Below are 26,904 nucleotides of genomic sequence, written 5' to 3' on the forward strand. Positions count from 1 at the left end.
CTTTGAAATTCCTAATAGTAGTCAAAGCATTGTGGAAGTGTGATCAATTTGGAATTCAGAATATTCGTTTAAAAAACAGTTCAGGGCTTCCCTGGTGGCGCAGTGGTTGAGAGTCCGCCTGCTGATGCAGGGGACACGGGTTCGTGCCCCGGTCCGGGAAGATCCCACATGCCACGGAGCGGCTGGGCCTGTGAGCCATGGCCGCTGAGCCTGCGCATCTGGAGCCTGTGCTCCGCAGCGGGAGAGGCCACAACAGTGAGAGGCCTGCGTACCGCAAAAACAAACAAACAAACAAACAAAAAAACAGTTCAGTTGCTTAGGATAAGCAGAGGTTTTTTCCCTAGTACTCAGACTTGAGAGAAATTTGTTCCCTGGATTCTCATAAAGGGGAAATTGTGCGATATGGTAGTCAGTATCTTCAGTGGCCTCCCTCAAATAAACACAATATGTATTACTGCTTTTTATAACATCTCTCAGTGCAAGCTATAGCTATAAAATATTATTTAAAATGATTCTATGAGGGGCTAAAGCAAACCAGTCCAATAAGTACCTCTCTGATAGTGTTTGTTGTGATGACTTCTCTTAGCTAGCCAGAGGTATGGAAGTGAAAACAGCTATCTCTTTCTTTCTTAAACCAGCCACATAGGTTGATTGACTTGATGACTCAATACTATTATTTATAAGAGGAAAAGAGTCCATTTGTTGGTATCATGGGTAATGAAGGAAGTAGAGGCACCAGCTACTTATTTCTCCTAATCTCCCATCCCTGTCCCAGGCATTCACGAAGACTAGCATTGCTGAGATGAGATAGTAATGGCTCTTCTTGAATCATGGCTTGGGGTGGCAAGGTTCTTGTATGGAGTATATTAGAAGAATTGCCGTGAATATGCAGTCTGAACAGGGTAGATGGGGTGTGCTAATCTCATCTGAAACTGGTGTCCCAGACTCAGTTTTCTTATAGGTATTTCCCTCCTTTTGGACTATTTTCCCAAAAAGTGAAGGCTTAATTAGCAAATACGCATTTAGAAGAATAGGAAGAAACTTGTTTTAGGCTAAACTACTTTATTTTGCATAAGGGGACAGAGTTTAGTAATATTAAGAAATTAAAACATTCTTAAGATTCAGACCTGCTGACCAGTAGAAGGCTGTTATCCTTTTCTTCTTACTATACAAGCAGTTTATGAATACTTCTTTTCTCATCTGCTAAGGCAAGATAATCATTGAAGTATCTTTTAAGAAATTCCCCCATATAGTATGGCTTGATTTAGAAAATTTATAAACTTTTGAGGAATATAAGGACTATATATTTTTAGAAAATTTTCTATGAATGTTATTTTTTGAAAGTATGTATTTGTTAATAACTGGGTAAAAAAAGGATCCAAGAATATATTTTCTTTTTTTAAATTGAAGTATGGTTGATTTACAATATTTACAATATTGTGTTAGTTTCAGTGTACAGCAAAGTGATCAGTTTTATATATATAAATACATATATTTATATATACATATACACATTTTCCGATTGTTTTCCATTATAGGTTATTATAAGATATTGAATACAGTTCTCTGTGCTATACAGTAAAGCCTTGTTGTTTATCTGTTTTATATATGGTAGTGCATATCTGTTAATCCCATACTTCTTATTTATTCCTCCCCCTCTTTGGTAACCATAAGTTTGCTTTCTATGTCTATGAGTCTGTTTCTGTTTTGTAAATAAATTCATTTGTACTATTTTTTTTTTTAGATTCCACATATACGTGATATCATATGGTATTTGTCTTTCTCTGTCTGACTTACTTCACTTAGCATGATAATCTCTAGGTCCATCCCTATTGCCGCAAAAGGCATTATTTCATTGTTTTTTATGTCGGAGTAATATTCTATTATATATATATGCCACGTCTTCTTTATCCATTCATCTGTTGATGGACACTTAGATTGCTTCTATATCTTGCCTATTGTAAACAGTGCTGCTATGATCATTGGAGTGCATGTATCTTTTCAAATTAGAGTTTTCATCTTTTACAGATATACGCCCAGTAGTGGTAACTCCATTTTTAGTTTTTTAAGGAACCTCCATATTGTTTTCCATAGTGGCTGCACTAATTTACATTCCCACCAACAGTGTAGGAGGGTACCCTTTTCTCCATACCCTATCCAGCATTTATTATTTGTAGACTGTGAGGTGATACCTCCTTGTAGTTTTGCTTTGCATTTCTCTAATAATTAGCAGTGTTGAGCATCTTTTCATGTGTCTGTTGGCCATCTGTATGTCTTCTTTCGAGAAATGTCTATTTAGTCTTCTGCCCGTTTTTTGATTGGGTTGTTTGTTTCTCTGATATTGAGTTGTATGAGCTCTTTGTATGTTTTGGAAATTAAGCCCCTGTCAGCTGCATTCTTTGCAAATATCTTCTCCCAGTCCGTGGGTTGTCTTTTTGTTTTGTTTATGGTTTCCTTTACTGTGTGAAAGCTGTTAAGTTTGATTAGGTCCCATTTGTTTATTTTTGCTTTTATTTTGCCTTGAGAGACTGACCCAAGGAAACATTGGTACGATTTATGTCAGAGAATGTTTTACCTATGTTCTCTTCTAGGAGTTTTATGGTGTCATGTTTTATATTTAAGTCTTTAAGCCATTTTGAATTTATTTTTGTGTGTGGTATGAGGGAGTGTTCTGACTTCATTGATTTACATGAGTCTGTCCAGCTTTCCCAACACCACTTGCTGAAGAGACTGTCTTTTCTCTATTGTATATTCTTGCCTCCTTGGTCGAAGATTAATTGGCCATAGGTGTGGGGGTTTATTTCTGGGTCCTCTATTCTGTTCCATCTCTATATGTCTGTTTTTGTGCCAGTACCACCCTGTTTTGATTACTGTAGCTTTGTAATATTGCCTGAAGTCTAGAAGGGTTATGCCCCCAGCTTTGTTCTTTTCCCTCAGGATTGCTTTGGCAATTCTGGGTCTTTTGTGGTTCCATATAAATTTTAGAATTATTTGTTCTAGTTCTGTGAAAAATGTCATGGGTAATTTGATAGGGATTGCATTAAATCTGTAGATTTGTTTGGGTAGTATGGCAATTTTCACTATATTAATTCTTCCAACCCAAGACCATGGGATATCTTTTCATTTCTTTGAATCATCTTCAGTTTCCTTCATCAGTGTTTTATAGTTCTCAGCATATAAATCTTTCACTTCCTTGGTTAGGTTTATTCCTAGTTTTTTTTTTTTTTTGATGCAATGTGATTTTAAACAAGATTGCTTTTTTACTTTCTCTTTCTGATACTTCATTGTTAGTGTAAAGAAGTGCAACAGATTTCTGTATATTAATCTTGTATCCTGATACCTTGCTGAATTCGTTTATCAGTTCTGGTAGTTTCTGTTTGGAGTCTTAAGGGTTTTCTGTAGAGTATCATGTTATCTGCATATAATGACAATTTTACCTCTTCCCTTCTAATCTGGATGCCTTTCATTTCTTTTTCTTGCCTGATTGCTGTGCCTAGGACTTCCAATAGTATGTTGAATTAAAGTGATGAGAGTGGGCATCCTTGTCTTATTCCAGCACTTAGCAGGAAGACTTTCAGCTTTCCACCATTTAGTATCATGTAAGGTGTGGATTTGTCATAGATGGCTTTTATTATGTTATGTTCCCTTTATACCCACTTTGGTGAGAGTTTTTATCATGAATAAATGTTGAATTTTATCAAATGCTTTTTCTGCCTCTGTTGAGATGATCATGTGGTTTTTGTATTTTCTTTTGTTGTTGTGGTGTATCACATTGATTGATTTGTGTTTGTTGAACCATCCTTGTGACTCTGGGATGAATCCAATTTGATTATGGTGTATGGCCCTTTTTATGTGTTGTTGGACTTGGTTTGCTAATATTTTGTTGAGGATTTTTGCGTCTACATTCATCAAAGATATTGGCCTGTAATTTTCTTTTTTGGTAGTGTCTTTTTCTGGTTTTGGTATCAGGGTGATGGTGACTTCATAGAATGACTTTGGGAGTGTTCTCTCCTCTTCAGTCTTTTGGAAGAGTTTGAGAAGGATAGATATAAGTTCTTTGTATGTTTGGTAGAATAACCCAGTGAAGCCATCCAGTCCTGGACTTTTGTTTGCAGGGAGCCTTTTTTATTACAGATTCTATTTCACTTCTAGTGATCAGTCTGTTCAACTTATCTGTTTCTTCTTGATTCAGTTTTGGCAGGCTGTATGTTTCTAGCAACTTGTCCATTTCTTCTAGGTTGTCAAATTTGTTGGCATATAACTGTTCACAATATTTTCTTAGTAATTTTTTGTATTTCTATGGTGTTGTTACTGAGTCCAAGCTCACTCTGCTTGCCACATGGCAGGCCAGTAAATCGGGAGAAGAGGTGTTGAGGCAAGGAATAGTGACTTTATTCGGAAAGCCAGCAGACCAAGAAGATGGCAGACTAGTGTCTTAGAAGAACCATCTTATTGGGGTCTGGATGCCAGTTTCTTCTATAGAACAGAGAGGGGACAGAGGTGAGGAAGTAAAGTAAAAAGGCCATAAGTCTTGCAGATATCTCCTGGAATAGCCAGCCTTGGGAAGGGGATGTATTAATTTCTTCTTTCTTGCAGCCATTCATAGGTGGACAGGGTCAGGATGTTTCCCTGAACAAAGGCACTTTGGTTTAACATTCAGGCAGAGGGGCAGGTTCCCTGAAGCAGACCATTATGTATAGACAGTAACCTTTTAGTGAACAAAAGCAGCAGGAAGCAAAGGTTAAAGTAAGAGAAACAGATCCAACATGTAGTCAGATTTGTTCATCCCCGTAACAATATTGGTTATTTCTCCTCTTCCATTTCTTATTTATTTGTATCCTGTCTCTTTTCTTCTTGGTGAGCTTGGCTAGAGGCTTGTCAATTTCATTTATCCTTTCAACTATCTCTTGGTTTTATTGATTTTTTTCTTTTTTAAATCTCCATTTATTTATTTCCTCTCTGGTCTTTATTATTTCCTTCCTTCTGCTGAATTTAGGTTTTATTTGTTGTTTTTTTTTTCTAATTCTTTTAGGTGGTAGGTTAGGTTGTTTATTTAAGATTTTTCTTGGGGCTTCCCTGGTGGCGCAGTGGTTGAGGGTCTGCCTGCCGATGCAGAGGACACGGGTTTGTGACCCGGTCCAGGGGGATCCCACATGCCGCGGAGCGGCTGGGCCCGTGAGCCATGGCCGCTGAGCCTGCGCGTCCAGAGCCTGTGCTCCGCAACGGGAGAGGCCGCAGCAGTGAGAGGCCCGTGTACCGCAAAAAAAAAAAAAAAAAAAAAGATTTTTCTTGTTTTTGGAAGAAGGCCTGTATTACTATGAACTTCTCTCTTAGAACTGCTTTTTCTGCATCCCATAGATGTTGTATGGTTGTGTTTTCATTGTCGTTTGTTTCGAGGTATTTTTAAATTTCCTCTTTGATTTCATCACTGACCCTTGGTTTTTTAGTGGCATGTTGTTTAGTCTCCATGTAATCATTTTTTTCTCATTTCTCTTTCTGTGGTTGATATCTAGTTTCATACCGTTGCACTCAGAAAAGTTGCTTGAAATAATTTCTGTCCACTTAAATTTGTTGAGGCTTGTTTTGTGTCCTGGTATGTGGTCTATCCTAGGGAATGTTCCATGTGCTCTTGAAAAGAATGTGTATTTTGTTTTTTTTTTGGATGTAATGTCCTGTAGATATCAATTAAGTCTGTTCTATTGTGTCATTTAGGACCTCTGTTGCCTTATTGATTTTCTGTCTGGAAGATCTGTCAATTGATGTCAGTAGGGTGTTAAACTCTCCTACTATTGTTGTATTCCCATCAATTTCTCCCTTTTTGTCTCTTGATATTTGTTTTATGTATTTTGGTCCTCCTGTATTGGGTGCATATGTGTTAATGAGTCTGATATCCTCTTCTTGTATTGATCATCTTATTATATGTTGACCTTCATTGTCTTTCTTTGTGGCCTTCGTTTTAAAGTCTATTTTGTCTGATGTGAGTATTGCTACCCCCACTTTCTTGTCATTTCCTTTTGCATGAAATATCTTTTTCCATCCCCTCACTTTCAATCTATATGTGTCTTTCACCCAGAAGTGGGTCTCTTGTAGGCAGCATATTGTAGATTCTTGTTTTATTATCTAACCTGCCACTCTGTGTATTTGATTGGTGCATTTAGTCCATTTATATATAAAGTAATTACTGATAGTATGTATTTATTGCCATTTTAAACCTTGTTTTCTGGTTCATTTTGCACATCTTTGTTCCTTTCTCCCCTTTCTGTTTTTCCGTTTGTGGTTTGTATTATGCTTGAGTTCCTTTATTTTTGTTTTTTGTGAATCTATTTTATGTTTTTGATTTGTGATTATCCTGGTTTTCAAGTATGTTATCTCATAACTGTATCTACTTCCTTTAGAATCATAGTCATATAAGCTCAAACACATTCTAAAAGATTTGCATTTTCTTACTCCCCTCCCCCATATTTTGTGATTTTAATGTCCTGTTTTACATCTTCATGTTTATCTTTTTGCTCTTCATTGTATTTATAATTGCTTTCACAGAATTTTTTTGATTGTTTTTTAATCCATGTACTGGCTTATTTAAGTGATATTCAATCCTTTTATATATTTGCCTTTCCTATCGTGAGTTTACCTTTTTTATTGATTCCTGCTTCTTTTCTATTTAGAGAAGATCTCTCAATATTTCTTTTAGGATAGATTTAGTATTGCTGTCTTCTTTTAGTTTTTGCTTGTCTGAGAAATTGTTTATCTCGCCTTCTATTCTAAATGACAGTCTGGCCGGGTAGAGTATCCTAGGTTGCAGGTTGTTGTTCTTCAGGACTTTGGATATATCTTGCCCCTCCTTTATGGCCTGCAAAGTTTCTTTAGAGAAATTAGCTGGTAGCCTTATGGGGGTTCCCTTGTAACTGACTCTTTGTTTTTTCTTTTGCTGCCTTTAGAATCCTCTCTTTATCTTTCACTTTTGCCATTTTAATTATGATATGTCTTGGATTTGGACTGTTTGGGTTCATCTTGTTTGGCAACCTCTGTGCTTCCTGTACCTGTATTGCTGTTTCCTTCTTTAGGTTTGGGAAGTTTTCAGCCATAATTTCTTTGAAAACATTTTTGATCCCCCTTTCTCTTCTTTTTTTCCTTGGATTCCTATTATGTGTAGATTGGCTTGCTCTTATTATTCCATAGATCTCGTATGTTGCTTTGTTTCATTTTTTCATTTGTCTTTCTGTCTGCTGTTTTGCTTGGGTGATTTCAGTTATTCTGTCTTCCAGATCACTTCTTATTCTGCATTATTTAGTTTACTATTTATGCCTTTTGCTCAGTTTTCATTTTGGAAATTGAGTTGTCTAATTTCGATTGGCTTCTTTTTATAGTTTCTAATTCCTTGTTACAGTGATCTGCATTTCTATTGATAGTCTTTCGTAGTTCCTTCAACATTTTTATTACCTCCGTTTTGAACTCAGCGTCTGGTAGATTGGAGAGGTCTGTTTCATTGTTCTTTCAGGGAATTTCTCTGGTTCTTTTAATTCAGAGTAGTTCCTCTGCTTTTTTCATTTTACTTATATTTCTCCAACTCTATGAATTTTGGAGAAACAGTTATTTACTGTGGTCTTGAAGGTCTGTTTTTATGTGGGAGTGACCCTTGTGTAGACTGTGTGAGTGCAGTATTTTCGGTGCGAGGGCTGTTTGTGGTATGGATGCTTGCCAAGACTTTCCTCAGGTTGTGCTGGCCCTTGTCCCCTTGATAGGGGATGTGTTTGGTGTTGTGGTGACCAGAGCCTGCACTGGATGTTCGGTGGGGCCTCCTCTTTGCTCTGGTGGTTGTCACAGCCCTGTCAGGGTCAGGGTCTGCTCCCCAGTTGTTGGAATAGAAGCCCCCAGATCCGATTCTAAGCTGTGATGTGAGGTAGGTGGGACTGGGAGCTCTCCCTCTGAGAAAGGAGGCACTGCGTGTTCTTCCGTAGGAGCTGTCCACTGGGACATGCAACTCTGTGATGCCACCTGCTACTTGGTGTGCACGCCCACAAAGAAATCTGTTGTTAGCGCTGCCCTCGAGGGGCCACATCCACTGCTGAAGTGCTCATAATGAGCTCAGAGGTCCTTTAGGCATGCACGTGTGCTCGCAAATCTGCCTGCACAAGAACCTGCCCGAGCCTCACCCCCATGCCAAAGCGGAAGTGCAGGTAATTGGCTCAGATTTCAGCCCTTCTGCAGGAGCAGTGGTTACATGGGAATTTTTCTTGTAGCTTTGGTTGTGTGAGATCTTCTGCAAGTTTTCAGTAGGTATTCTGTGAGAATTGTTCCACTTGTAGATGTAGTTTTGATGTGTTTGTGGAGGAAGTAAGCTCCACGTCCCTCTACTCTGCCATCTTTTTCTCCTCCCAAGAATATGTTTTTTGCAATGAACCTGGATTGAACATGTTCAGTGTTGTAGATGAGGACTGACAAACTTTTTTTTGTAAAGGGCCATATAGTAAACGTTCCAGGCTTTGTGGGAATATACAGTCTTTGTCACAGCTACTCAAGTCTGATACTGTGGTACAAGAGCAACTTTAGGCAGTACATAAGTGATTGACTGTGTTCTAATAAAACTTTATTTATGGACATTACAGTTTGATTTTCATATAATTTTAATATGCCATGAAACATTATTATTCTTTTGTTTTTTTAATCATTTAAAAATGTAAAAATTGTTCTTAGCTCATAGGCTGTACAAAAACAGGTGGCAGATTAGATGTGGCCCATTGATCATAGTAACTGACCCCTATTGTAGATCAAGCAAAATTCAAATGAGAAGGAAGAGTTAATATCCTTTTGCAAGAATTGACCATCTCATTCAAGACTGGTTCCAAAATAGATGACCAGGCACCTCTACCTTAGTTGTACTTGAAGGAGTTCCTCCAAACAGTGCTGAAATTTTCTTATAAAATAGTTCTGGAGTATACAAGAATGTTTGTGACCCCAGAGTTCTATCACCTAGAACATGATAACTTTAGCTTAGAAAACTGAAGAGATTTAATAGCATAGTTATAGAGGTAGCTGAACTGGGAAGAATAGAGATTCAGAACTCAGGGAGGATAGAGATTCAAGAAGTCATCAAAAGAACCAGGTTCTGCAGTGTCATTTAGGATGAAAAGTGAAAAGAGATCACTAAGGTGGACAAATTAGATCATTGATAACCTTGGGAAGGGTAGTTTCATTAAACTGGTGGAAGTGGAAGTTTAATTGAAAATGATTAAGGAGTGAGTAACTCAGGTAGTGGAGAAAAAGAGTAGAGAATTGAAAAGTGTAATAGAGTTAAGAAAAAAGTTTGAAGGACAGACAGTATTGAGGGAAGCAGAATAAGTAGATTTTTAACTTGTCTGTTATGCTTAATTTAGTAGACTTTAACAAGTGATTTTAGATATACTTTTGTTATATTGACATCATTTCTTTTAATTTTAACAGAAAAATGTACCACAGTTATATATGTCAGTATAAAGATGTTTTAAAGCAATACCAACAAAAATACTCAGAAACACCTCTTTCACATGAATATTATGAGAAGAAAAGAGAACATGAAGAAATTCAAAACAGAGTGTTGGCATGTACTGAACAACTAAAAATGAATGAAACTATTTTTATGGAATTTTTAGGTATTAATGGTTTTGTTACATACTGTTTTAATAACATTACTTTTGTAATAAAAATATAATAAATTAGTCTAAAATATGACTTTGTTTTTCAGTGCCTGCTCCCTTTCCATCACTTACCAGTTGGACATTACATATGTATCCACAGTAGTATTTCTACTTAGAATTTTTATTGGATAAGTATTATTTCTGTATTTTAATTGTTATTGCATTTCCTTGTGAGAATCACATTGATTTGGTATTTTGTTTAATTAAAAAATTTAGAGATTACTTTAAAGATCATTTGGGATTAGTTTTCATACATGTGCATGTCATCAGAAGCAAGAAATTTTAATGCCAATAAGTGGTATATGTATCTGTCTTTAAGTGGCATATCTTATCACCCAAACCAATGAAAAAGTCATCTTGCTCTGTCTTACCAAAGAGTTCCAATTAAATCAATTGATTATTACTTGTTAAGATGGAAGATGGTAAGGAGGTGAGTCACAATTCATTGGGTACCTACTTTGTGACAGGCAATACTCAAGAAGATACAGAACTTTCTTATAAGGAGCTCACAGTTTAGTAGAGGAAACAGACATGTAAACAAGTAATACAGTGACATTGTATTAGATGCTTAAGTAATTCTTAATTGGTCTAAGTCTCATCTGTTTGTCAAGGAGACCTTCCCTGATGATGAACTTGGAACTTTAATCCTCTTCCAACCTCCACAATCCTTCATATGCTTTCCTATCAGATTATAACTCCACTGTTTGTACTAAGTCTTCTTTATCCCTGCATTCTACCTTGCTTCATTCTACTTCATCCCAAATCATCCTTTTAACTCCTTTGCTGCTTGCTCTCTCCATGTTTGGGTTTTAGCTTATTCTGTACTTAGTTGTTCATTTGCTGCCCTTCTGTGTTTAGGAAGAGGCAGAGGTTGGTAGATGCATAAGGCACAGCAGGGGTTTAGGGAGTTGGATGTAGAAACGGATGAGACATAAGATTACATGACATGAAGAGGTGATGGAGGTAGGGAGAATTGAAGATTAGGATTTAAATGTCTATATCTGAAATTTTAAATTGATACTTTTGATAACAGCATAGCATTATAAATAATGTTCATCTGAAATTCCATGTGCTAGCATATAAATCATAAGTTTTAGCGAAATAGGAAAGGTCTGATAAAGATTTTCTCTGGAATTCTTGTTCATTGACACTGTTTTATTCATTTTTAAATTCTCCTAAATGGATTGTAGAGTAACTTAGGAAATGGTAGTAGCTAATAACCATGCAGGGTGTCTATTAACAGCTGAGAAATTCTCTACTTGAAATTGGGTATAAATCCAGTTCAAGCAGAAAGTTCAGATAGAAGATGCAGCTCTCTTTTGAGTTCTGCAGGGTGCACTGATGGACCTTAAACAGCAAGAAAAGGAAAATTGAGTGGATTTTTAATGTTAACTTTGGAACAAATAAATTATAGAAACACAAGATGTTAAGTTTGGACCTGAATTGATTATGTTCATCATGCCAAATGACATGATAAAGTTGGGTAAAAACCAAAAGTAAAAAAACCACCCTGTGGAAATATTTAACTGAAAGAAAAAATCCTGACACATATTTTTGAAGAAATGTTATTTTTAAGCTAAATATATAACATAGATGAACAATAAATTGTCTTTGTCAGTTTGCCAAATGTTTGTACTAGTCTTACAGCTATTTTCAGATATTGTTATTAATATTGCTTATATGGTACATATACAAATAATGTTACATAATACTAATTATTTTTATATAGTGTATGTAAGTGTGAGAGTTACTTGTATAACATAGTTCCTTAACATAAAAGGGTTAATTTGAGATGTAAGACACAAGATACTCTTAAACATGCCAACAAATTTTCCAAAAGATCATATGAATTGAAGAAAGAAGTAAATGATGTGGAAATAGAAATTAATTATTTAAACCAGGTATTAATTTTATTATATGTTTCTAATATATGTGTTAATGTATAAGTGTAATGGTGTGTTAGATGAATGTCTAAGAAGAACTGTTTCTAAAGAGCCTCGATATGGAGAAAAGCTTATAATAATTTATTTGCCTCAGATTACCATTGAAGCCAAAATGTGTTTTAGGTATTGAGTGTATTCAGCTCTGAGTTTTGGGAAATAGTTTAACTTTCTTTGGGTGCTAAGGAAAGAAGATAGGAAGGAACAAGATGGAGCTTAATAATAGGTATTTAAAGGCATTAGCAGAGCTTACAACAGTGTTGTCAAAAAAGAGAACAAGGCAGTAAATAATTTAAAAGACTTAATCTAGAAAATTTATGACTATAATCTTTATAAAGCTAGTTTAGCCTTTAAGATTGATGGTGCATGATATCTTCATGAATACATTTTTAGTATTGTATTGAAATGTGGCTTTCATTGGTGGATATGAGAACCCATCAAAGTCACTTCCAAATCTTGAAAAAAAGTTGAATAGCTGATTTTCTAAATTTTCTGAAAACTGTGTAAAGATGGTATATTTATCATTCATAGGCATGAGGTTCCAAGTAGTATTAATATCATTTTAGTAATGAGAAGAAAGTGGATGCTACTTTATTTAAAATATATGGTAACTACATCTCTATGTAGGTAATCAATGTCTACTTTGCTTCTGACTGTCCTTTTTAAAAAAGAAGATGAAAGTTCATTGAAATCTAATAGGTTTGCTAATGGAGTTGTAAGAAAAAAGGAGTATGATTTATTGTTAATTTTGACTCTTTTCACTAAAAGATTGCTAATACTACCAAAAATATGTCTTGTGATTATGTAGAAAAAATCATATTCATTAGTTAGGATAAACCATATGTTTATCCTTAATGCTTTGCAGGTAATTATTTTGTTTTGCTTTATCATTTTTCCTTTTAGCAGATTACAAGACTTTATGAAATGAAGAATCTTTCAGAAACTCGGGAAGAAAAAAATAAAAATATAGAAAAGAGAAAGGAATCGAAAGAAAGGTATAAGTAAACTTTAAAATGGGATTTTATATGAACAGTTATTCTGCATTTAAAATTTGATTACATATTCTAGCCCAAGCCACTAATATTTACATAGTATCTATAAACATTTATTGTGCAGGCTGTTTTCTATTCATTTCTTACAAAAATATTAATTTATACCTTTAAATATTATGGACTAATATTCAAAATTGCTTATTATTTAGTAAGGTAAAGGATAATGTGTAGAGGGAAATAGGGTAGCAGCAGCCCGTTTGCTGTTCTGTAACCTGTCAGTTGTACATTTCATCCAGTTTTCCATTATGGGTCACCAAAAGGAGTAAAACAAGAGGAAAAATGATGGGAACAGCAATGTATTTGCCTTTTTATCATCCTGTCACCAGCTTGACCAGTTCTCCTTTGCCACAGAGAGTGAAGATGAATCAAAATGTTACTGAATCTGTGGCATCATATGTTTCCTTGTCTTTCATCCTAATGGTGATAAAATAGACATCAGTGGTGGAGGCACTTAAAAAGAAAAGATTGATTTTGTCTGTTATTGTGTGACAGAAAAATAGATGTATTACTGTTGCTGTTTTTGATAAACTTTCTACTTTTTCTCTTTCTGCCTATACCCTTTTAAAATCTTAAATTCCTCTTCTCAGGCTATATTGCTCTTAATCTGATTTTTCAACACACTCTTCTCCCAAGTTAATTTCCCTTATCTTATTTCCTTGGATCTGTTATTTTTATTGATTTTCCCACTCCCACGTCTCACATCCATGGTAATGTGTCTTTAATTTTATAATGAAATTGATTAGAAAAATACAGAAATGTACAGAATTTCACTTTATTGATAACTTTTTAATATAAAAATTCTCTGTTGAGAGAAACTTATATAACTTTAGTTATTTTTACTTATATTTTCATAGTTATTATCAAATAATACCAGTATTTACATTATTATTTAACTATCAATAATATAAATTATTTCTCTAATTTAGGAAAAATTCAATGGAATTATTCTTCCAGTAAAATATTTAAGAGATCCATTTATGATTGTAATATTGCTTTAATGATGTCTGTGTTCATGCTAGTTGATTTTTTTCTGAATAAATCTTTTTAAAGTTTGAAGTAGTACTTCAAAATCTAAAGCATGCTATTTGCAAATACAGTTTTGGTTTAAAATGTTTTTCACAGGTTTAGAAAGTCTTTTAAAATGATTATGTTTTAAAAATGAGGGTGTCGTACATTGAGAAGAGCACTGGACTTAATCAGGAAATGTGTATTTTAGTTGTGACACTAGTAAGTAATTTAATAATATTGGGCAGGTTTGTTAAATTCTCTGGAACTTCTTTTCATTATCTGCAAATTGAGGAGTTTTAACTATATAATATCTAAGTATCTCTTCTAGCTTTAAAATATGTTAATTTTTTACTTAGCTAATATTTATAATTCACTCTTTAGAATTTTTGAAAAAGATGAACAGCATGTACTTGTGTTGAATAAAACCCCTCAAAGCAGTCAATTATTTCTTCCATATGAATCTCAGAAATTAGTCAAACCAATAAAGATGCATCCTTCAGAACCAAGAGTTAAAGGTACAGTATCTGTTTATTATTCAAAAACTTAGTTTTCTTTGAAAACACTTAAAAGAAGAAATAGAAAGGAGCAACTTTAGTTATCATTTGGTGTAAGCAAGAGCAAACAATACTGGAGACCTATAGACTCAGTAAAGTGCCACTTTGATTTTTTCTGAGAGCAAACAAGATGTGCCTTCTATACATAACATTTTTCTCTTTGAGAAAGAAATCACTCATACGATATTTTTTTTTTCTTTTTTTTTTTTGATATTTTTTAAAAAAGTGTTTCAGCCTGGTTTCCAGCTGTCAGGGGAGGATGAATAATTATATATTTTTCATTTGAGAGGTTGTATTATCAGTATGTATGATTAAAGTGAGTGACAGACTTGTGATAATGATATTTATGACTTAGTCACTGAGATATTTGAATGTTTCATTCAATGGATAGATTAACTACATTGTGTTAGGTTAACTGTATTGGCTGTTTTAGTCCCCCAGTCATTAATATCACCACTCTTTGTTCTTTGGTTCCCCATTATAAAGATGTAGTCCCATTATAAAGATGTAGTTTTGTCAGCTGTTTTTTTATTTTATTTTTTTTCCCTTTTTTTTTTTTTTTTTTTTTTTTTGCGGTACGCGGGCCTCTCACTGTTGTGGCCTCTCCCGTTGAGGAGCACAGGCTCCGGACGTGCAGTCTCAGCGGCCATGGCTCACGGGCCCAGCTGCTCCGCGGCATTTGGGATCCTCCCGGACCAGGGCACGAACCCGTGTCCCCTGCATCGGCAGGCGGACTGTCAACCACTGCACCACCAGGGAAGCCCTGTCAGCTGTTTTTTTTTTTTTGCGGTACGTGGGGCCTCTCACTGTTGTGGCCTCTCCCGTTGTGGAGCACAGGCTCCAGATGCGCAGGCTCAGCGGCCATGGGTCACAGGCCTAGCCGCTCCGCGGCATGTGGGATCTTCCCGGCCCGGGGCACGAACCCGCGTCCCCGGCATCGGCAGGCGGACTCTCAACCACTGCGCCACCAGGGAAGCCCTGTCAGCTGTTTTTTTAAATTTAATTTATTTATTTTTGTCAGCTGTTTTTCATTTTACGTTCATGGTTATTGTAATAGCTATTATATATATTGAGGAATTAAGAATATGTAGTGATTCATAATTCTTTATTTTAATTTAAATTAAATATTAATGTAACTTGATTTTTTAAAATTACAAGATTAGGTTAAACATTGGGCATGCTATTTGATTCTATTTCTGGAATTGATTTGAAGTAGTACCATTTAATAACCTAGATAAAAAAGAAGAAAGTTCTGTGAAGCAGTCAAAACTTGCCAGTATTGACTTCAGACAAAAAGAAAGTGATACTCAGGTAGGTATTTCTTTTTTAATAGTACAAATTAAGTGCTTGCATTAAATGAGATAGTGAATGTATTGCATTTAGGACGTGTGTGTGTGTGTGTGTTATAAATATATTAAAGTAGCCATTAGTTCAATCTCAGGATCTAAAAGACTTAAAAGAGTTTCAATATGGCAGCCTGAGCACATACTGTAGCCTTCTCCCTTACTTCTAAAAATAAAAGATACTTGAAAATACCAATCTCTGTACCCAGTAGACCAAAAACGGTAAGACATTTCTAAAGGAATTATATTGAAGAGGGAAATTGTGGCACCATCTCCACAATGTCATCATTTCTCAAGCTCCATTGGTGTTTTCTTTCCCTGCTATCCTTAATGCTAAGCTTTCACCTCAAGGTTATTTCATGGTCAGAAGCTAACCATTACAACTTGTCATCATATCTTCCTTCTAGGCAGGAAAGAAGAAGGGGAGAAAGGCTAGTTGAGTCAGCCTCATTTTAGGGATCTTTTATGGAAGCTTCTTAAACAATTTATGTTAATGTTTCATTGGCCAGAACTTTGTAACATGGCTACCTCTATCTGCAGAAAGGTTGAGAAATATGATGGGTTTTTTGTTTGTTTGCTTTTAAAATCACAACACAAAGGAAATGTAGATATTGGATAGGATAGAAAACTGGCAGTTTCTGTCATAAGAACAAATCAAATAGATGAAAAATAAGTAAGGATGTAGAGGATCTGAGTAGCACAATTAGCAAACTTTTTACCCAACATACACAAAATTCAGTTAAATTTTGTTTGCAGTATTCACCAAAATTGACTATTTACTAGAACAAAAAGGATATCTCAACCAATTCTAAAAAGCTGCTCTCTTCACTAACCACAGCATAAAAAAATACAAGTTAAACGAAAACATAGCCCTCTCCTCAAAAAACTATCTGGCTGAGAAAAAAGAAATTCACATACTTTGAAATTACTTTTGGGTTATAGAAGAAATCAAAATAGAATTTAAAAACTACTTAAAAGAATACTATAAACCCAAACCTGTGAAAAGTAGCCAAATTGGTCCTCAGAGAGACATTTATATTTGAAAACAAATATACTAGAAAATAAGAAAGATTAAAATTAGCTGAACTTTAAGTATGAAAAGTTGCACTCAAAGTATGAAAAGCTTAACTCAAAATACAGAAATAAAATAATAAATGCAAAGAAAGTAGAAATTAATGAAATTTGAAAGTTGGGTTAATTAATATAGCCAAAAGCTAATAAGTTTCAGCAAGTGTAGAGAAAAAAGAGAATACCCCCCCAACAAAAGAAAATAATAAAAAGGGGGAAAGGTGCATATCTCTACACTTATGTAAGACATCTTTTCTAAGTCCTAAAAGGATACTATAAAACCAAATACCCATAAATTTGAAAATTTAGGTAAGATGGACAGGTTTTTAGCACAATATAAATTGCTAAATAGACTGAAAAAGAAAAACATGAATAGATCAATAACTTAGAAGAAACTGATGTAAGTGAAATGGAAGTGTATATAAATACCAATTTCCCTCTTTTCTCCCTTATTTCCCTCCCTTTTCCCTCCACCACACATGCCCTTCAGAACACGCCAGACTCAATTTTTCAGCTGAATTCTACCAAACTGTTAAGGATTAGATCAGAGTTTCTCAATAGTGGCACTGTTGACATTTTGGGTCAGATAATTCTTTGTTGTGGGGTCGTCTTGTGACCCACTAGAGTCCAGTAGCACCTCATCCCCAAATTATGACAATCAAAAATATCTCCAGACATTGTCAAATGTCTCCTAAGAGGCAAAATTGCCCCCAGTTGAGAACCATTGGATTAAATAATCTTTTTATACAAACAATTCCAGAGTATAAAAAGAGTCGGAAACTATCCAACAAATTATAAATGAATAATCCATTAGATAGCAAGGACAAGGATAGTGAAAGAAAAGAAAAATTATGGTATGTAAGTCTCAAGAATGAACATAGATGTAAAAATCCTAAATAAGTTACTAGCAAACCAAATTTTGCAATGTAACATTGAAAGAGTAATATATTGTGACTAACCTTGGTTTTCCCAAAGAATACAATGATTGTTTAGCATTAAGAAAAATCTAACAATATGATTTCCTATATTAATAGTTTAATAAATGATTTTAAATAAAGATTTTTAAAAGAATGTTAGGGAGACTCTTACTACCAGATATTAAAATGTTTTTTTTTATTTTTTAATTAATTAATTTTTAAATAACTTATTTATTTTTGGCTGCATTGGGTCTTCGTTGCTGCGCGAGGGCTTTCTCTAGTTGGGGCGAGCGGGGGCTACTCTTCGTTGCGGTGCGCAGGCTTCTCGTTGCAGTGGCTTCTCTTGTTGTGGAGCACGGGCTCTAGGCGCGCAGGCTTCAGTAGTTGTGGCACGTGGGCTCAGTAGTTGTGGCTCGCGGGCTCTAGAGCACAAGCTCAGTAGTTGTGGCACACGGGCTTAGTTGCTCCGTGGCATGTGGGATCTTCCCGGACCAGGGCTTGAACCAGTGTCCCCTGCATTGGCAGGCAGATTCTTAACCACTGCGCCACCAGGGAAGTCCTAAAATGTTTATTTTTAAACTTTCATTACTGAGATATAATTCACATATAAAATTGATTGTTTTAAAGTGTACGATTCAGTGGTTTTTAGTATATTCACAAGATAGTGTAACCATCATCACTGTAATTTCAGAACATTTTCATCATTCCCAAACATTTTTAAACATTATCAAAATGCAGTTATTATAACAGTGTGGTACAATAAAAGACAAATTGATCAATGGAGTATATCAAAATAAAAAAGCTTTTGTATGGTGAAAGACACTAACAGAGTTAAAAGAGCGACAGAATTGTCACTTAGGGGATTGGTATCTGTAATGTATAATATACAAAGAAATACATAATAATTCTTAAAAATTAATTTAAAAAACTATAAAAATGGTCAGAGGATAAGTCAGCTTACATAAAAGGAAAGACTAAGGGTCACTCAACATAACAAGATGCCTGACCTCAGGAGAACAGGGAAATGCAAATTAAACCAATGAGATACCTGGTTTCACCTGTCAGATTTGCACACATTAAAACATTTGATAATGTCTAGTGAAGTCAACACCAGTGGGAGTATAATTTGGGACAACTGCTTTAGAGGACTGGTTCACAGTACTCATTAAAAATAAAAATGCACATACTCAGCAATTTCACTTCTTGGCACCTACTCTAAACAATTACTTGAAATACTTGTACAAATACTTGTACCAGGAGGAATATACAAACATGTATATTGTTTAAAACATACATCAAGGGCTTCCCTGGTGACGCAGTGGTTGAGAGTTCGCCTGCCGATGCAGGGGACATGGGTTTGTGCCCCGGTCCGGGAAGATCCCACATGTCGTGGAGCGGCTGGACCCGAGAGCCACGGCCGCTGAGCCTGCGTGTCCGGAGCCTGCGCTCCACAACGGAAGAGGCCACAAGAGGCCCGCGTACAGCAAAAAAAAAAAAACCAAACAAAAAAACATACATCAAAACTGTAACAACACTTGTTCTTTAAGGGCCAAGTGTTCTTTGAGGGACAAGGTCTTTTTCTTATGATCTAAAGGCACATAAGATGACAGAATTAAGACCAGTGGCTGTTATAACAAATATAAATGGATAAACTTTCCTATTAAAGGTATTTTAATTTCAGGTCAAATAAGAAAAATCAGTGACTCTTCAAAATGAGTGACTCAGGGAGAATGAAAGACTTGAAACAGACAATACAAACATTAGTAAAGTAGCGATTTAAATATTAGTATTAGTGCTTTGTGACTACCTAGAGGGGTGGGATAGGGAGGGTGGGAGGGAGGGAGACGCAAGAGGGAAGAGATATGGGAACATATGTATATGTATAACTGATTCACTTTGTTATAAAGCAGAAACTAACACACCATTGTAAAGCAATTATACTGCAATAAAGATGTTAAAATAAATAAATAATGTTAGTATTAAATAAAGTTAAAAATGAAATATTAGCTTTGTCATACATATTTTAAAAAGAAAGTTTCAGGCTTTAATCTTTTAACCTACTGCTTTCCTTTCCTATAGTCAATTTGTGAGATTATAGGGGATGGAGAGACACAGACATCAGGTTATTAGTTGAGAAAATGGTAAGATTCACTTGATTAATCATGAATAAGGAAGAAAAATTTTAAAGTTTACCTTAAATGAAGAAATACTATCAGGCATAGTTATTATACTTGTCAAAAACATCAAATTCCTTGAGAGTTAAACCTTTTTTGTTTCCCAGTGTTTGACTTAATGTTTTGTATGTAGTTGTTTCATTTAATTTAATGTTTTGTTTGTAGTTGTTGTTGATGTTGATAATAACAGTGAGGATGAGGAAGATGACAGTGTTCTTGGAGAGCCCTGAGTATCCATGGCAAGCAAAACATTCTGTTGTTTTGTGTAGTCAATTCTAATGCTTAATTTCTTTTGTTCAGGTATTGAATGACTCTGCTGTGAATAACCATTCAAAGTGTTCACATGTTACGGCTTCTAAAAGTTCACAAAATTTTATGCAGTTCAGGTAACCTTTAAAAATAAGAAAATGCTTTATTTTCTGAAATAATTTATCGCTCAGTAAATAATATAAAAATTTTGTTTATTGTATTTTAGATTAACTCCACCGAAACAATCAGATTGCAATCAATGGTTGGAAAAGGGAGATACAGGTATTTGCTGTTTATATTTTTCCTAAGAAATGGGAGTAGCAAGTTATATCAGGTTTTTATACTAGTCAAATAAATTATTTGTATTGGTTGCATCTCTGGTTAACTGACCATGCATGCCTGGTTTTTAAATACATTTTTCTTAAATATAAAACAAATACATTTTATTGTAGAAAATTTGGAAAATGGAGAAAAATATAAAAGAAACAAAAATATGACCACCCAGATATAACTGACACTACATAATACTGTTGTATATTCTTATATTTTTTTCTATGCATATCTGTGTTTTGTTCTTTTAGTTTATTCCTCCAAATTTGAAGCATACTATGTATATTATTGTGTATCCTTTTCTTTCCACTTGATGTACTGTTAAGGATATTTTTCCATGCCATTAAATAGATTTTATTTGTGATGACTTATAATAGGTCTTTGCATCAGTATGCTGTAATTTATTTAGCCATTCTCTCACAGTGAATATTTTGTTATTTCCAGGTTTTTTGCTGTTATAAATAATGCTACTATATTCTTTTATATAAATATTTTATTATCTTGGATTATTTTCTTTGAATAAAATCATAGAAAGGTCACAGAATATATATGTATGAGTTTTTTATCCTAGAATCAACTAGCTATTGGAACTTTGATGCACCCTTGAGAGACAAAGACTCATTCTCTGTCTCTATGTATATATGTATATGTATATGTATACATGTATGTATATGTATATATAAAATATATAATATATCATAGAGACACATAGATATGTATATATATATATTTTTTTGGTAGCCCAATAATGCATAGTAATTATTCTATTCATTAGGCATTAACAACATTGAGGTTAGTCTTTACCTCTTCTTGTCTATAGCATGTGGATTACTGACTTATTTTGAAATTTAAAAAATGGCTTATTCTGACAGTGTAGTTTTCTGCAAATATATGCACATTCAGAATGGTCATATAATATACTATGAGTCTATTCCTCTCACTCTCAATATAGGATTCAACCAAGACAATATGCTTATTTAATGCAGATGGATAGTCTTCCTGCTTTCTTCTGGAGAAAAGAATTATATCTTATCTGCCCAGGTGATATATTTCACCTGTTTATAATCCTCTATATATGCTAAGCTGACAGAGTGTTAGACAAGGGAGGAACAGATAATCTCTAGGAACAATATACCCCCTAATACAGATATATGGGGAAGTGCATGTATCTGGCATAGTCCTAGTTGCCATTGAGCATGTATGGTGAGGCTTCACACCCAAGAAGGCATATAATTATCTTCCAAGAAGAAAATACTCTTCAACAATCTCCAACCCTATCTTTTGAAGAAGTTAATATGTTGTGAAAATAGTACTGTGACTGAACTCAAGAGACAAAACTATAAAACATTCAGATGACCAAATAGGGAAACATTTATTCAAGATAGGAAAGAATTTCTTAAAAAGAATTAAAAAGCCAAATCATAAAAGAAAAATTGATAAATTTGGCTATATTAAAATTAAGAATTTCTGTTCATCAAAAGACACTATGAAAAGAATGGGAGGCAAGAGAATATATTTCCAATACATAAAACTGTCAAAGGACTAGTTTCCAAAAATGTATAAAAAACTTCTACAAACCAAGAATAAAAATATGGACAACCCAGTAAGAAATATGTGCAAAATAAATGAATAGGCACTTCAAATAGAGAAACTTTTGTGGCAGATAAACATGAAAAGATGTTCAACAAATCAGGAAACTGAAAAATAAACCCACAGTGAGATATTATACACCCATCAGATGAGCAAAATTCGGAAAGTCTGACAATAGTAGATGTTGATGAGAATGTAGGACAGTTAGAACTCTCATAACTATTGGTAGGGACTGTCATTTATAAATGAAATACATTGTCATATAACTAAATTATAATTGGAACTAGTAATTTTGTCTGGTGAAATCGAATGATTTCCTAGGATAGCTCAGGATGGCTAGCTGCCACAACAAAAATTGGTGAATAGTTTCAAAACTAAAGTTTGGAAAATAGTTTAACATCTGGTAAAATGAAAGATACACTACCCTATATTTTGTAATTCCACTCCTAGGTATATACCTAGAGAAATACAAGTACATATATACAAGTATATATATAGAAGAATGTTAACAACATTGTTTGTAATAGCCTCAAAGCAGAAACACCCCAAATGTCCATTTGCAATAGAATGGATAGATAGATATATTGTGTTTGTACAATGGAATACATCCGTAAAAGGAAGCAAACTATGTCTATATGCAACAATACATAACGAATCTCATAAGTGTATACTAAACAAAAAAGCACGACAAATGTATTATTATTTCATCATATAACATTTTAAAACAGGAAAAAAAACTATATTGCTTAGGTGATAAAACTGTATAAAGCAAATCAGAGTATTGATTATTACAGAAGTCAGGTTAGTGTTTACTGATGAGGAGGAAGATATGTGGAATATGGGGCCTTATGGAGAACTCATAATGTTCTATTTCTTTACCTAGGTGGTGGTTACATGGGGTGTTCTCTTTATAATTTCGTTCGTTAAACTGTTCATATAGGTTTTATTCTCTTTATGTATTGGGTTGAACTATCTAAAATCTCCATTTTTAAAAAAAATTTTATTTATTTATTTTATTTTTGGCTGTGTTGGGTCTTCGTTTCTGTGCGAGGGCTTTCTCTAGTTGTGGCGAGCGGGGGCCACTCTTCATCGCGGTGCACGGGCCTCTCACTGTCGCGGCCTCTCTTGTTGCGGAGCACAAGCTCCAGATGTGCAGGCTCAGTATTTGTGGCTCACGGGCCTAGTTGCTCCGCGGCATGTGGGACCTTCCCAGACCAGGGCTCGAACCCATGTCCCCTGCATTGGCAGGCAGAGTCTCAACCACTGCGCCACCAGGGAAGCCCTAAAATTTCCATTTTTATAGACCCAGAATAGTTAAATATTGGCAATTTCATATGGTTTGGCTAATATGTTTTATTTACAATTAAATTACAAACAGAAAATATATTTTGTTCTCATATAACAAACAGATGCTGAGTGTGGAGATAAAGAGACGGTAAAACAATTGAGAGAATCAAAATGTACTTCACAAGTAAGTCAAATGTTTGGTTTCTAATTTCTAAGCAAAATATTACAATTTAAAGTATTCTGTTTCCATTTTAATTTCAATTTGGTATAATGAAGATTATTTATGTGAGGTCTAGATCTTATTAGTTTGGTAATCAAGTTGCTGTGATGTTACAGATTCTATCCCTTGGAGGAGTTATAGATTTAAAAATGAAGCCACAAAAAGTTTACATGAAAATTTACACAAAAAAATTGTCATTAATAATTGACTATATATAATTGATACCACAACAACTAAATCATAACTGAAGAAAACAATTTTGTTTGGTAAGATTGAATTATTTGCCCAGGCTGCCACAAAAGTATCTTCAAAATATTTTTTAATAGTGGAAAGCTTTAGTGATGATAGGTGTAGGCAATGTACCGTAGCTACTAAGGGATAAGACAGGAGAAACAAGAGTAGTATTCTGCTGTAAAGAAATACAAGTAAAAAGCACATTTTCATTTTTTTGCTGGAGGGACCCAAACTGTTTCCGTAATGGGATTTGTTAACAAAACATTTGAGAAATCATATTCCTAAGCCTACAAAATGATATAAAGGAAAATTAGTATTCAAGTTCTCAATCTTTGCAGGGAAAGTAGTATAATGAATTTATTAGGGCAAAAAGTGCAGAGAACATAAGAAGTGAGAGCAAGATTGCTCTTTTCTTTCAAGGGGATATCGTATACAAATCTTGACCCAGAGCATGATGTGGAAATTTTAAAAGAAAAATCATTCCTAACCATTTTTCTTCATCAATCTGAGTATGTCCTGGTTATGAGTTACTTTTTCAGGTAGGGGTAGGTGAGATAGAGCTGGGAAGAAAAGAAAAATTGGAAAATCAAAAATAATTATTTTCCTGTTTTTTGAACAGATATATTTTGATATCACTTTCACCAATTATTATTATTTTACTTATTTTGTCTATGAAATGATAACATCGTATGTTAATAGGATGTTTTTAACCTCATATTTTTACATATATGAGTTTATTAATGCAATAACATTCATTTTTATAGTTTTCTGTTACTTTGAATTTGCAGGTTACATATGCCGAACATTTGGGAAAGCCAATAGAAAGTAATAGTGATGAAGTAGAAGAAAGGGCTGAGATTTTTCCACGAACTCCTGAAATTCCTTTATTTTTAAGGACTCCTGAAGCTGTAAGAACACCTGACTCTGTGGAGAAATTACCTAAAACCCCCTCATTTGAAATGTAAGATTTTAATTAGTAATTATAATGAAAGAATCTACATATTGAGTTATGTAAGTAATTGATAGGAATAGTAAAATGCCTAATACCTGTAACTTTTAAAAGTTTTTATTATGGAATATTTCAAATATACAAAGGAGAGAGAGAGAGAAAGTATAATGAACTCTCATGTACCTATCACTCTATTGGAACAGTTATAAACATTCTGCCATCTCGTTTCATAGATCCTCTTCCCCATTTTCCCTGAAACATTTAGCTGAAGGTGGACTAGATCATGAGTACTTATCAAGTTCAATAGTATAAGATTTAAGATTTTCAGAAGAATAAAAAATGTATGGAAAAATTTTAAACGTCGAGCTAAAAAGTTACTATCACATTTGGTAGGTTGTGTACATCATTGAATAATGTTCCAGCAGTCATTTTTCCTTAATGTTATAGTGTCTAAAACAAGAGTTACCATTCTTTTAAGTAACCTTAGTAGGCATAAATATCTGTAACATCATTATTTAACTTTGGAAAATATAGATTTGTAGTTTACAGCCAAGGAAATAGTGCTGCATTCAAGCTCTCTGTTTAGTTCAATCTTTTCTTAAATCTGAACCCTGAGATTCTTCTAAAATGTATGTCAAACAGATTTCACTTCATCAGGAATCTCTCACCTGTGTTCTACTCTGTCTTTTAAATTGCTACTAAGATTTTTATATATGAATGTCATGCTGTTGACTCAAACACAGCATGTTCAAAGTGGAACTCATCATCAAATCTGAGAACTGTAAAAGTATGTGGCAATTGTATACTAAAACCTCTCTTTATGGATGAGAAAACCAATCTGTAAAGTGACTCATTAATGGTCATGGAGAGAGTTATAGAAGTATCTTCAGACTTCTATTATTTAACACGCACTTAATAACACTATGTGTAAGCATTTAATAAATATTGCTCCTTTCATATTCACAACGGCTTTATGAGATGCAAGTACATTATTATCCTTATTTTATAGATGAGGAAATAGAATCACAGGTGATACAACTCATTGGTGGCAGAGTTGAGATTTAAACCCAGGCAGTTCTGCCTCCAGAATTCATGTTTTAACCACGTGTTATATACTGTCTTGTCTAATTATTTTTCCCAAATCATTTTATAACTTAACTCCCTTATGAAGCAATCTGTCATGGCTGGCTTCTCATTAAGACTAAAATTTTGTGACTGCTTTCAAGATCTTGGGGACAGTATAGCATCAGACTTAAGAGCTTAGACTTTGAATCTTTGTTGCTACATTCAAATCCCAACTCTGGCACTTACATTCTTTTGAGCAAATCATTTAATCTTCCTATGCTTCAAAATCCTCTTCTCTGAAATGGAGATGATAATAATGGTAGATATCTCATAGGGTTATTGTGAGGAATAAGTAAATTAATGATAATGAAAATACATAGAATAGAGCCTGACAGTATATTCTTAGTAGGAATTCTTTATTATCATTTCATAATTGATTATTCTACTTTAGTTAATGTTATTCTCCACCCAAAACCATAGGTTTGTTTTTTTCTCCATAGGTTTGTCACTTCAATAACTACTTCCTCCCTTTTCCTGCTATGCTAATTCTTACCTCTATGCCATTGCCTATGGTGCTTACCAGTCTGCAATATTTAATAATATGTATTTAACATTTTGATGATTTATTTCTCTGTATCAGAAATAGAAATACAGCTACTGAATGTCAAACACAAAAGGAATCCCCTGGATTTTCTTTTCTTATGAGTTATACTTCTAGATCTCCTGGATTGAATTTATTTGATTCTTCTGTATTTGATTCAGAAATCTCATCACATCAGGTAATATGAGAAGCTAAAGTTTTATTTCTAAAAAAATTGTATGCTGAAACCTCAAAAAGTTTAATTCTTTAACTAAACTTCCTTGGAGCACAGTACAAAACAGAGGCAATTTATTTTATTTAAAAAATTTTTTATTGATGTATATTTGATTCACAATGTTGTGTTCATTTCTGCTGTACAGCAAAGTGAGTCAGTTATATATATATTTTTGTATATATATATATACATATTCTTTTTCATATTCTTTTCCATTATGGTTTGCCACAGGATATTGAATATAGTTCCCTGTGCTGGACAGTCAGAACTTGTTCTTTATCCATCCTATATACAAAGTCTGCCTTTGCTAATCCTAGACTCCCAATCCTTCCCTCCCCTCCCGCCTCCTTGGCAACCACAAGTCCGTTCTCTATATCTGTGAGTCTGTTTTTGTTTTGTAGGTATGTTGACTTGTGTCATATTTTAGATTCCACA

The 26,904-nt window shown here is 34.3% G+C and overlaps 1 protein-coding gene across 1 annotated transcript in view; it reads left to right on the forward strand.

Annotated features, from left to right (window-relative positions):
* The window catches only part of C1H14orf39 (chromosome 1 C14orf39 homolog), a 53,536-nt gene that overhangs the window by 13,739 nt on the left and 12,893 nt on the right, over positions 1-26,904 (forward strand). Inside the window, exons 4-14 of the mRNA XM_067740596.1 lie at positions 9,442-9,629; positions 9,722-9,764; positions 11,455-11,575; positions 12,518-12,609; positions 14,056-14,189; positions 15,463-15,539; positions 20,031-20,116; positions 20,206-20,261; positions 23,309-23,370; positions 24,429-24,601; positions 26,295-26,433. Coding sequence (XP_067596697.1) covers positions 9,442-9,629; positions 9,722-9,764; positions 11,455-11,575; positions 12,518-12,609; positions 14,056-14,189; positions 15,463-15,539; positions 20,031-20,116; positions 20,206-20,261; positions 23,309-23,370; positions 24,429-24,601; positions 26,295-26,433 — 1,171 coding nt within the window. The remainder of the gene's footprint in view (positions 1-9,441; positions 9,630-9,721; positions 9,765-11,454; positions 11,576-12,517; positions 12,610-14,055; positions 14,190-15,462; positions 15,540-20,030; positions 20,117-20,205; positions 20,262-23,308; positions 23,371-24,428; positions 24,602-26,294; positions 26,434-26,904) is intronic.

The sequence above is a fragment of the Pseudorca crassidens genome, chromosome 1 (assembly GCF_039906515.1).
Source record: "Pseudorca crassidens isolate mPseCra1 chromosome 1, mPseCra1.hap1, whole genome shotgun sequence".
Classification (NCBI taxonomy): domain Eukaryota; kingdom Metazoa; phylum Chordata; class Mammalia; order Artiodactyla; family Delphinidae; genus Pseudorca; species Pseudorca crassidens.